At 45.7% G+C, this 12,672-nt stretch overlaps 1 protein-coding gene across 1 annotated transcript; it reads right to left on the reverse strand.

Annotated features, from left to right (window-relative positions):
- Window positions 1-223: 223 nt before the first annotated feature.
- LOC117065474 (carbohydrate-binding protein AQN-1) lies at window positions 224-6,402 on the reverse strand. Its single transcript, XM_033180327.1, has 4 exons — window positions 6,325-6,402; window positions 3,614-3,643; window positions 2,372-2,507; window positions 224-425 (listed from the first exon to the last, which is right to left on the reverse strand). The coding sequence occupies exons 1-4, from the start codon at window positions 6,368-6,370 to the stop codon at window positions 224-226; spliced, it is 414 nt and encodes a 137-aa protein (XP_033036218.1). The 5' UTR covers window positions 6,371-6,402.
- Window positions 6,403-12,672: the final 6,270 nt, after the last annotated feature.

Consider the following 12,672-nt stretch of genomic DNA (forward strand, 5'->3'; position numbering starts at 1 on the left):
CCCAAAGATGTGGTTGTACAGAAATGCTGGGACAGAACCCATATCTTTTTCTGGAAGGGTCACAGGGTCACACTCCCTCTCCCTCACCCAAAGCTGGTCCAGGAGAACTGTGACTCAATCTTATTTCTGCAGTCCCAGGTGTAGCCTCTGCCCAACATATGCAGAGCCAGGCTCGGGCTGAGCAGGGGAGCATCAGCAGGTGCCTCTTCCCCCCATCTACCTATTAATGTGTTGAACAAGCATCCACAAAGTAATATATTTCAAAGAAAGTGGGTGGATGACTGGCTTCTCTGGAGTACTTGATGGTGATGATGTTGGAAGAAGAGTGATAGAATGTACTGAAGGCTTCACAAATCCTACCCAAGGACTCAGACCCTGGAGGTCCATCCAGCACTTCCACATACTCTTTGCCACATGCAAATCCTCTGGGTCAGAAGAAAAGGCAACCATCAGCATTTGAACTTGTCCTCCAGCCAGGCTGCCACCTCCCTCCACCAATGAATCCTCACTAGATCCCAACAGCTTTGCTCATGAGAAGTGCAAGGGCAGATGAGAACCAAAGAAGGAAAGCTTGTCAGTTCTTCAATAACACAAGCAGGGGCCCGAGCACCCCCTCCATCTTCCCAGAAACCTTCTCCTCCACCAGGGCAGCAGGTAGCTTCCCAGTCTCATGGTTTCCATGTCTTCTAGGAAGCCCAGCCCATGGCCCTAGGATTCCAACCAGGAATTTTAGTCAAAACATCAGCTATGTTTCAAGTTCCCCAAACAGAGAATGCAGCCAGCAGAGTGGTATGTTTCCTTAAACCACAACCTCTGTGTCAGGACAAAAATCATCAGAAATGAGTGTGTGGACACCACTCCCTGGTTCCTGCATTCCTCTCCCCTGGCAGATGGGACAGGAAGAGGTGAAGCATGAACCCCCACTAGCATAAGTTTGGCCTTGCTTACCCACGGCAGAGGAGAGAGGGGTCTCCATCTCCATCCTGTGAGAGACAAGCTGCACGTGGGAGCTCTCAGTCCTGGGAGAACTCCCTACTTCCCTCTCCTCCCTGTGCTTTTCCAGTTCTGATCTCCATCCCTCATCCTCAGCCCCCAGCAGGTCTCAGTTCACAAGAGAGGGGCTGGAGCCTTTCTGGGGTATAACAAGGCAACAAGGGGACACCCCACCAGGATACACACAGGGCTGACTTTATACTAGTTTTGCTGTTGGCCCAGCCTGAGTTCCTCCTTGGTGCCAAGGACAATCAAATTCAAAATCAACTTTGAAAAGGACAAAGGGACAATGTGGGAAAATGTCCATAGCTGCCCATTCCTCTGGCCCTGGGGAAATTATGACACAGGAAGTACACAACTCTTTCATTCCAGGTCCCCCCTCAACCTCCTTCTCTCCTTGTTTCCCCATCTGAGTCTTTTTGGCCACACGTCCTTTTTTGAATCCCTGGGCCTCAAGTTGGGTAGACAGTTTAAACCCTGTATTTGAGGCAGCTGTCTCAAAGTGTCCTTGATCCCGCAGAACTGTATAATGTAGTGGGATTCTGAGCCCATAGGCTGTCTGGAGGAGACAGGGCCTCTGGGTCACACAGTTCCACCATCTGTCTCATCCACCATTGTGGGCTGTGTTTGGCTTGGTCTGGAATTGATGAAAATGTGGTTTCCATGCTGAAATCAGTGAACAGTGCCCTGGGATAGCAATGCAGTAACTTAGGCTGCATTGGAAATGCCTTCTGTGGCTTTATCACTTCATTCATTCATTCATTCGTTTAAGAAAAATACCTGCAATCCAAAGACAGACTCCTGGTAGACACAAATGAAGTCATAGGCAAGAGTAATATTATACTAGTGTAGAGCATTCCAGGGGTATTATGTAAACTCCTGTGAGAAAAAGATCTCTCCTCCTCTGCAGAGAGTCAGGAAAGTGGTTTTATTGTTATGGAGGTTGTTGGCCTTGAGCTAACTCATGAAATACAACATGAAAACCCTTTGCAGAGGGCAGATGAGTCTGGCAGGGATTGAAGGATGCATTCCAGGCAGAGGGCAGGTATGACCAAATGCAAGGAGCTGCTGGACTTTGGTATGTCCAGGAAACTCAGTATAATGGCTCAGCCCATAGCAGGGTCCAGAGAGAAGTGATTAGAAGTGAGCAGAGAAGAGAAGCCAATTGTGAAGAATGAGAAAGGCACGACAAGAAGATAAACTTTGTTCGGAAAATAACGAGTCAGTGTAAAGCTTTCAACAGGAAGTGAAAATTCAGTCAAATTGTGTGTCAAATGGCTGTTGTGGATGGGTGGAGGGTGAACCATAAGAAGTCAAGATGGGATCCTTTCTAGAAATAACAATATCATCAAAGAAAACTCACAACCCCAGTACTCACTTGAGTCCTGGAATGGCCACCATGACTATTTCTCCGGGGTTCAACTCGATGATCCAGACACATTCAGTTTTCGGCCCAACGTAGTTGAAGATCCTGCCGTATTCATCTGTATAGTGGCCCCCACAGTCACTGGGTGCTACAAGAGGAGAAACAGGGCCCAGGCACTGCCGGGATGCTCTAGGCCTGGGATTGGCTTGGTCATTCTGGGGGCCCCTGTCATTACTGGTTCTCCCAACTTCCCATCCTTGGGAAGAAAATTCAACCTTAATGGCCCAGTCTGATGGCTCCACAAACAAGGTGGGCTTTTTGGTTTTAGTCTATTTGGAGTTTATTAGGGGACCCACACTCATTTTAAAGTACAGTTTTTTATGACGAGTGGGAAATAGAGGAACTTAACTCTGCTTACTAAAACTTTCTCACCAATTGTATTGCCCGATTAGTGAACAGAAAATCAGCACAAACACTATCTTTCCATTTCCCTACAGATCTTTTCTTAGGGCAGGCTGGACAAATAACAAATAGGCAACGCTCCTGCCCCATTAGTACTCCAATCCCTGAACAAATGAGAATCCATCTCCTTGAGGTTCAATGATGCCTCAGGCTCCGAAAGTGTGACTGAGGATGAAAAGAGCACTTTCCTTGAGTGGTCAAATGTGTTCTGGTTTCTAAAGCACTTAGCTTGTGCCCAGCAACTGGTTAAGCACTAGGTGAATCCACCAATCAATCAACAAGCCACCCTGCATCACAAGAAACTGCTCCTCCCTCTAGCCTGCATCCTCATGGAGAAGCTCGAAGGAAGAGGGAAGTACCACAGCCTAGAGGAAGCAGGTTAGAGGGAGGAGCAGTTTCCTGACACCGAGGATGGAGCAGTTCCTCAGATCGCCAGACTCCAGGTGTTTAGAGGAGGCTCCCATACTCCAGGAACACGGGCTCTGTGGAGTGGCAGCTCCTCTCCCTGCCCAGCAGGCTGGTCAGACAGGAGGGCAGAAGAGATTTCGGGGGGCTTGGAGGTATTGGGGAAGTTGGGAGGAGGCTCATGAAGGGGAGCACTGAGAGGGTGGGAGGGGGAATTAGGGATTATGAAGATTGAATCCAATTATCAGGTACAGAAACACCAAGTCCTTTAGGACAAGAATTGTCCCTGGTACATGCCCTTCTCATTGATCCATTTGGATTTCAACCCCAAAACAGTGTCTCTGTGTGAGGCAAGGGAAACAGGATAACAGTCTTGTCTGCATTTACCTGTGGCAAATGGAGCTGTAACAGTTGTGGCTGAAAGACAAAACAAAACAAAAAAAAAACAAAATGAAAATCTGAACTTACCAATGGGTGAAAGCAGAAGAAAGGAAAATGACTACACTGTGAAGAGGAGCTTCAGTGCAAAGGGACAGAGCTGAGCAGGAAGAAGAGATGGCATCACTGTCCCCATTTCTGGGAACAGCCCTGGGTCACCCAGAGAGAAGGATGGAAGGAAGGAATGGCTCTCAGCACTCACAAATTCACAAACCAGCTCACTCAAAGCATTCTCATTTTTCCCATTCCACTCAATTAAAGTTCAATTGTCTCACTCTGGAGCCGTGGTCAGAAATGACTGCTCTGATAGTGTGGTCAGCTTGTCTTAAATTACCTGAGACATTCCTGATTTTTTAGCTAAAGGTCTCACGTCCCACTTTCCTGGGAAAAAATAAAAGTCAGCTACCTTAACTGTGATATAAACACTTCTTCTTTTAAATTCTGGAACAAAACCAGTGATTAATTTGATTTTGAAATAAATCTGTTGACTAAAATTTTTAAGTGAGTAGAAGTGAGCCATGTTTATTTATGGAAATTTCACTATTCAGGGACCGGAGCTAAATACCTGGATCCAAGCCAGCCCTGCATGCAATCTCATACATCCCACAGTGTGCATGACACTGGGCTCACTGACAGGCTATGATCTAGCAGACAGGTGCGTGGGTTCAGAATCAGAAGGCCCTGGTTAACTGTCCCTAGCAGCCTAGAGCTGAATGGCTTTGGACAAAGTTTTTACTCTCCCTAAGCCTCAGTCATTCATCTATACAATGGGTATCTTGATTTTAACTACCTTACAGGATGAAGCTGGGTGTACGACCCCATGGCCCAATGCCCAGCACAGGATAGTCTGGGACACACCCGATCTGTCACTCTGACGCTTTCAAGACAGTTGCTTCATTTTCCAAATGACATGATGTTTATTTACTGAGTAAATTAGCCATCCTCATAATGCTACAGAACCTATTGCGACAAGAAAGTCAACCAGGACATCTTAGCTGTCCTTCCTGGGCCTGAGACTATATTGGTCCTTTGTGGGTGCAAAGAAGAGTCTCCCCACAGTTGGGGCCTCTGCCAAGTTGGTTCTGGAAGAAATAAATCATGATTCCCCAGAAAGCAGACCTCAAGTGCAAATCCTGAACATGCCTGTCATATTGAGTGACATTTCTGTACTGTCACCACATCTACCTTAAATTCTTTTCATCTAGATTCTTAGGCAAAGGCTTGAGGCATGGGGAAGAAGCCGCCCCTTAACAATAACTAACGACACAGTCTCTCAGGCTGTGAGGCTAATGGTCACTCCAGGGAGCTTTAGTAATGAACTTTTCTAAATGCGCTTGAATGGAACCTTTTGCTTCACTAACTCCTAACAACAGCCCTGTTGAGGCACCCCAATTCTACAGCTGAGGTTAGGAGAGGTTGGGTGACTTGGCCAAGCCTACGCAGCACTCATTAGCTTCTGCGTTTAAGCTCAGCGCCTCTGCCTCTTTTTCATCAAGTTGTCTTTGTGTCTCCTGACTTCACCAAGGACGAGGAAACCAAATGTCAAGCATATTAAATTTTTCCACCAAGCTCTCAGGGTTCCTATGACCAGTGGCCCTAAGGCCTCACTGTAGCCCCAATTTAAACAGAAGCTGTAAGCGGGTATCTGAGTTGGAAATGTAGATGGGCATCTGAAGCTTTAGCCAGAGGTGGCCGCACAGAGCTGGGGCCTACAGCGAGGCTGAAATCCTGGCAGGGGAGGAGAGCACCCGGTGACGGGGCCGCCCCTGACGAGAGTGTGCAGTTGGCAAGCGGAACAGCGCAGGAGAAATGGGAAGGTTGGAAAGGACTGGGCGAGGGCAAGAGAGGAGAAAGAAGTGAGGAGAGTAGGAAACAAGGAGGTCAGAAAGGAAAGGGGAGAGGAAGAGGAGGACACAAAGAAAGAAGGTGGGGAGAATGAGGGAAACAGCCAGCGGAAGAGAGACATAGAGACAAAGAGCTCTCCCCGAGGAAATCTATGCCCTCTTCCTTTCCTGCCTGCATTCAAAATCAGTTGGCCAATCCTCATCAGTTACACAATTCCCAGGGCTCAGCCCTCTAGAGGGCAAGTGACTCCCCCTCTTCCAGGCATTCCCAGCCAGCGGTGGGAGCTGCTGGTTATTGCTCCTCCTGAAGTTGCTGCAGCAGCTGTGTGACAACTCACTAGGCCGATGCAGAGCTCCCTCCTGCTGTGAGCTCCCCCGAGGGCCACAGTTACCCCCCTCGGAAGTCCCCAGACACATTCCATGCAGGGCACCCTCACCAAGACATTGTCTGCCATCAGACCACCTGGAAAGCCTCCAAAGCAAGACCATGTCTGATTCTCTCAGATGCTTCTGGGTGAGGCCTGCAGAACCAGCATACATTGATTAAGGCAGGAAGGAGGGTCACAGAGCACATCAAAACAGGGAGCTCAGGAACCCAGAAATGTTTAAAAATTACGATGGCATCAGCACAATGACATAGATATTTTCCTATTTGTCTCTTCCTCCACCAGCACTAAGTGAAACATTTTGTATAGAAGAGAGTATCTTTCAGCTAATCAGCCACGAGCTTCTTCCTTGGCAATAAGCAAATTAAAAAATCTCTGCAGTTGAAAACAGTGCGAGGTCCAGGAGAAAGGGCCTGGGGCCATGCGTTACCTATACTGCACAGCAGCGGCCAAGCAAAGGCTCTGGACAGCCTCATCCTCAGCAGGGCCTGGCACCAACCTCAGGAGTGAGCTCAGCTCTGCTGGCTTGGGGTTATGGAGAAACACCCATGAAATCTGATCTTTTCCCTCCCATCTGGAGCCAAGATTGGCCAAGCTGTAGGAGCTGAGGGTGCTGCAGGATCACCTGGGTGGTCTAGAGAGGGAGGGGTGAGGTGTGGCTAGATGCTAATCAACACTGATCTTTCTCAGCTGGGTTCCAGGTCACCTAGACAGAGCTATAATGGCCAGGTGCTCCTTCTCCTTTCCCCGCTAGGCAGACTCAGGGGAAGTATCACAGGCTGGCCTCAATCCGTGATCTCCTACTGGGGTAGCCCTCTTTCTTCGGGTTAACTTGTAGCATTTGCAGCTGTATTACATTGCAGAAGGCTCACAACACCCCAGAGGTGAGGCAGGCCAGGAGTCCTTGGAAAACTGAAGATTTGAGACCCAGAGAGAACCAGGAGACTTTCCCAAAGTCACAGGGCATTAGGGGCAGAACCAGGGTGAGGTCCTGAACTCCTGACTGCCCGTCTCTCCCAGAGCCCTCTCTATGTCACTGGAGAGCAAAGGCGTGAAATCAGGCCCTTGAGCAGATCAAGGTGTGAGTAGGTCACGGTGGGGCCACTGCAGGGGCAGGCCCACCCATATGGGAATGTCCAGGTGGATGGCATGAGTACCTGTGTCTGCCTGTATTGCACATGTGTCATGCCAGGATCCACATGGCTCAGTCCCAGGGCAGGGTCACGGTTAAAAGAGGCTTCTGTGGAGAACAGGCTGGAAATTTCTTAGAAGCTTACACAGAGAGTTTCCTTATGGTCTAGAAATTCCACTAGCTGTATAAAGAGAATTAACAGCATATGTCTAGGTATAAATTTGTACATGAATGTTCATAGTAGCATTGCTTACATTAGCTAAAGAGGGGAAACAATCTAATATCAATGGATGAACAGATGAAGAAAACTTGGTATAGCCATAATGGGAATTAATTAATCCATATGAAGGAATTTGCCAATTTGCCAACCAAAGACTGACCAATTTATACAACAACCAGGACTTCATGAGGACCCATTTTCCTAAACTCTAACCAACTCCTGATTTTGTCATATCTTTTAATATGTCTTATAATCAAATATGATGGAAATAATACCTAATGTTATAAAATGCATTTCCCCAAAGTCCAATGGGGCTGGCATCCTTTCAATGCCTCCACTCCCACAGCAGCTCTTTCGGAAATGCCTGTTCATATCTTCAGGACAATCTTGTATTGCATCACTTGTCTTCTTATGGATCATAGAAGCCACTGTTGGCCTTTCCTTCCCACAACTTTATTTGCACAGGCCCTAATGATTTCACAGTGTGAAGGAGCTTTCCAACTCAAGTAGAACAGACTGACACTGCTGGGCTGGGAGCCCAGTTGTTTCTCCCTACTCAGAAGTCGCTGAAAATGGCTGTCTTAGTGTTAAGCCCCCATGTATTACTAAAGTGAGCTGCAATACTTCCTCACAATTCGCCTTCCTCCTCTTACTCCAGATACCCTGTCCCATTACCCCTCATTCACCCTACTCCTGGCTCTGGGCTGGGAAGAGGTCAAAGCTCCCCACCATTGGATGTGAATGCCCAGATGGAGCAAACGCTGGAGCCCATGGAGAGGATGCATCCTTCCTCTTCTACCCCAGCCCAAGGATCCTGCCATGGGCTCCAATGTGTCGGGATAGCTATGTGTCTTCCAGCAGCGTCCCCGCATGGCTGTGGCTGCCTGAGGGAACAAAGACCTAGTATCTTTTCTAGAGGACCCTGGAAACCAAAGTCTTGGGTACTGCAAGTCACGACGTCCACTTGGAGGAAAGATTTGGGTTAGCCCCAGCTTCTGAGGATTTGCGTCCCTCAGATCTTTATCCTCCCAGGTCGTCCCTTGCTCCTATGTAGCCCTAAGTGGATTTGTTTATTTCCCTTTGTATGTTCTTCTCTCATAGCCTGCTGCACTCAGACCTGTCCTCTGCTTCTCCAGGAGAGGTTAGTAATTCTCTGCACCTTGTTCAAAGACCCCTATGACTGATTGCCATCCATAGTGTCAGAACTGTCCAACTGGTCTCCTCTGTTCCAGGTCTGCCATTATCTGCCTCCTCATCACCCTTACTTTTACTTTACCAGGAAGAGTTTTAGGGTCTGATGGGCATTATGTGTGTTGTCTCCCTAGCATGATTTTCCAGTTGGAAAAAAAAAAAAAAAAAAAACCAACTTTTTTCCAAGTTATCTATTTTCACCCAGCATACCCAATGTGTCTTGGGAGCAACTGACCCCAAGCTCAGCTCCAAAACTTGGCCTGAGTAGAGTAGGAAGTTGGCATGGATGGTGACAAGAAGGCTCACCCTCTGTATCAGTGATGGATACAGACTCGAATGTGTGACCCAAATTGGTCCAATGGCGTCAAAGGAAGGTGTGACTCAGAGGGAGGTGGGCATGACTGCTCCCCACTTGCTGCCAGGATGAGGATGAAGCCAAATGGCAGAGCTGCAGAGCAAGGCAATGGTGGGAAGGCCATGCCAGAGCTGCTGGTGACGTCAGTCCCAAAGCCTCTGCATTGTCCAGACACAGGCGTCAATCCCTGTCCTTGTTGTTTAAGCCAATTGGAGATGGGGTTTCTGTGCATGTAGCTGAAAACATCCTAAGCTCTACAAGGCCCCCTGAACACCAGAAATTAAAGTGCTTGCTCTTTAGAGAGTCTTGGAAGAATGAGAACCATCCATCACCTGCTAAAGTCCCCCAGGCTGAGCAGACCCGCCACGGCACCTCATTTTGGAGATTCCAAACAGCTTGGGCGGGTGGTGCCACAGAAACCTCCAAGGTCCCTTTGACAAAATGCTGACTATGTCAACTTCCAGAGGCCTTGAGGCTCATGTGCGTGTGTGTGCTTCTCTTTACTGCCTCACCAAACTCCAGACACCAGCCACAGCCATCAGAAAATACAGCCATCTAAATTACAAGACTAAGCAGAGGGAAATATGCAAAACATTATGCTTGGGAAACACTCATCCTGAAGAGTTATGTAAAATGGTAGTTACTGAATAAAGTAACCGCAATCTATTGACTGGGCTTCTGAAAATCAAATCATGGAAAGCCAGGCTATGGCTAACCTCCAAGCCCTTATGCCGGTAACTACAGCAAAAATTCCATCTTCATTTGGCAATATCTTTTCCTATGCTTATTTGTTATCTGTCTATCTTCTGTGAAAGAAAAATAAAAACTCCAAACTCCAATTTACTATGTCAAAAGGAAAAATGAAACTAAGCTGAAAGCTGAGGCATGCAAGAAGCTGCCTTTCCTTTTGTTCCTAAGCAGAGAGCTACAGATAAAAGGTTAAATATCTACGCAGGTAGTTACTTTATGTTCACCTTATCTTACGTAAAATGCTTATTTACTGAGTGTGAGAAAAACTCATGATTGACTATCTCCTACCTGCTCCTTTTCTTAAGACTTTAAAAATGTTTTGAAAGTAATGAGTTAAGATTATTGATTGAGAAGGAAACAAAATCAACACAATGAAATGTACGAACAGAGATGCAAGAGAAGCTGCTTAATCCTACACCTTCCAGCCCGAGCGGCACAGCATAGACATGTGGATAACCCTCTTTCCCTTCCAGCCATCTTTTCCCCTTTAAGTACTGAAGCCCACAAAATCATCTTGGGACCACAAGCTTTTTCTGTGATTGTGTGTGTGTGTGCGTGCGTGTATGTGTTTGTTTTTTCAATTTCTGGTCATGTCCTTAACCTTGGCAAAATAAACTTTTAAATCACTTGAGACCTGTCTCAGATACCTTCTGGTTTACAAATTGGTGACCAACTAAAGAGCCTCTGAGTGGAGGTGCCCCTAACCTTTGATGAATCTCCTGTGGGTGCTTGGTAGTGGCTTAGGCTATCTTTATTTCTCAAATAAATGGGACAATTTGCTGAGTCTTGGGAGCTTCCCCACTCCAGAGAATCCCTGATCTCCCCCAAAACTGGGTGAGATCTAAGGTTTATTTTGCCATACAACTCCTTTTCTGGAGTTTTACTCACTTCCAACAAGGAAGGTAAGTTTGTTTTCCTGCTTTCGATGACATTGGAAAGAGGAAAGTAAGTCCTTCCTGGAATTTCCACTTACTTGCAACAGGGAAGGTGAGTTTGAGTTTTTTTCCTGCTTCTAAGATGGTAGAGAGCCATCTTCAGCCTGGGACCCATTCCTAGGTAAGTAGCTGAGTTGCGATACTGTGTTGAAAATTCTCCTTACTGACTAAAAGTTAAGACTGATAACCAGCTGGTCTTAATTTCTCCTTACCATTAGAGTGTTCAGTGGGGCAGGTGGTGACACAGAATCCTTCAAGGTCCCTTTGACTAAACGCTGACTATGTCAACTTCTCAGAGGTCCGGAGGAACACGTACATATTGGCTCCTTCAGTTTACTGCTTCACCAAAATCTCCGAATAGCCATCCTCCTCAGTCATCCAAAAAATACAGCTATATGAATAAGAAGAATAATCATACTGTTTGTTTTTTTGGGGTTTTTTTTTTAGTCTTTCTCCCATTGGATTTGACCAACTGTACTGGGCTTGGTCAAATCTGGATAATAATTCCAAATTACGGAGAATGAGGCCTCTGAATTGGCTAAAATCCCCCACAGCTGCAAAAAGAAAAACAAAAAAACAGGCTCTTGGTTTCTCTGTTCACTTCCCTTCTTAAAAATTGTTGTTTCACTTGCTTTTCTTCTGTCCTGTTGCCATCTTCAGTACCAAGTGAAAGAAAGATCCAGAAAAGGCTTCTAATAATTGGGATCCCTTAAAAAGCTCAGGATAAAGGCACCACTCACTCCTTTTAGGGCTGTTCTTCTTTCTTTGTGGAGTTTCAACAGTCGTGGGCAGATTCTTCTCATGTCTAAAGCTCTCCTGTCTTGTATTGCATTACCTGGTTTCTTTGGCTTTGAGGGGTACCAGAGATTACCTTGTACTGTGAGAGGATCAGACTTTTGTGTATGTAATGGCAGATGACAGCTACAATTTTAGGGATGGCTGAGGATAGTTGACAGGAAATCGTCATTACTACAGGGAGATACTCCTTTCTTCACACATTTGGATAAGAACACTGTGGTTTAGTCTTTAAAAAATGCATGCTTTCTTGGCCCCATTCCCCAAAGAGCTCTACCCTAAAGCCAGTCATCTAATCAAGCTAAGTTAAAAGACCACCTATCATTAGCCGGGCATGGTGGTGGGCCCCTGTAGTCCCAGCTACTCAGGAGGCTGAGGCAGGAGAATGACATGAACCCGGGAGGGGAGGTTGTGGTGAGCTGAGATTGCGTGACTGCACTCCAGACTGGGCAACACAGTGAGACTCCATCTCAAACAAAAACAAAAACAAAAACAAACAAACAAAAAAAACCTATCAAATTAAGTCACTTTAATAAAAACATTTTGTAAAGAAAATTTACATCATTAAAGGAAATCTCTGTTTTGTAAGAGAATCTCTGTCTCTGCATCTGTACCGCTAGGAACCTTAACTGGGGGAAGACAATGGCTTAAAGTTTACATAACAGACCTTGACTTTGTTTAGGTCTAAGTCTGTGCCTTTGAGATGTACATTTTCTACCCTGTTTCACCGAAGCCGTGTCTTTGGAGTTGTACATTTAGAGTTGCTTAGTTAATAATTATTTTGGACGTGGAACAGATCATCAGGAGATTAATAATCTAAAGTAGGGGACAGAAAACTTTTGAAAACACACCAAGATCTGCCTCTGTCTGTGTCCATCTATAGAATTATATGTGTCATGTGGAAGTGATATTTCAAGACCAAGTTATATGAAAGAGCTCTAATTGTCTTAAAGAAAAGTCTAGAGAACTCTAATTAGTTGTCTTAAAAAAAAGTCTAAGTGTTTATTGGACTAACAGAAACTAGTTCAGAGGCTTTTCAGTTCACATGACTCTGGTAATCTTTGGTAAGATTAATTTGGTAAATTTAATTTTCTCTGTTGATTTGAAATCTTAAAGTCATGTTATGTTAAATTAAGTATTCCTAGAATTTTCACTGGGAATTAGACTTACTAACAGTTAGAGAAATAGGAGAATAAGATGTGTTTTTGGTGAAACAAAAACATAAGGATATGGTTTTTGCTTAAGAAAATGTGTTTTTTTGTAGTTTAGAGGACCATTCTACTGGTGTTAAGATAAAAACTACTGCTTGCATCCAACCATTTTTTAATAAACTGGTGAGTTTGTGTTGATATCTCTTGGTTAGAGTTCCAAAGTAAAAGCTAGAGGATCTTTGTATGAGT

The sequence above is a fragment of the Trachypithecus francoisi genome, unplaced genomic scaffold, assembly GCF_009764315.1.
Source record: "Trachypithecus francoisi isolate TF-2019V2 unplaced genomic scaffold, Tfra_2.0 Contig01579, whole genome shotgun sequence".
NCBI classification, from domain to species: Eukaryota; Metazoa; Chordata; class Mammalia; order Primates; family Cercopithecidae; genus Trachypithecus; species Trachypithecus francoisi.

Coding starts and splice junctions, on each gene's coding strand:
- LOC117065474 (XM_033180327.1), bottom strand. CDS start 6,370: ATGAGGCTGTCCAGAGCCTTTGCTTGGCCGCTGCTGTGCAGTATAG. Junction 2,508..3,613: donor TACAGCTCCATTTGCCACAG/GTAAATGCAGAC, acceptor CTCCTCTTGTAG/CACCCAGTGACTGTGGGGGC. Junction 426..2,371: donor GTGGCCATTCCAGGACTCAA/GTGAGTACTGGG, acceptor CTTCTGACCCAG/AGGATTTGCATGTGGCAAAG.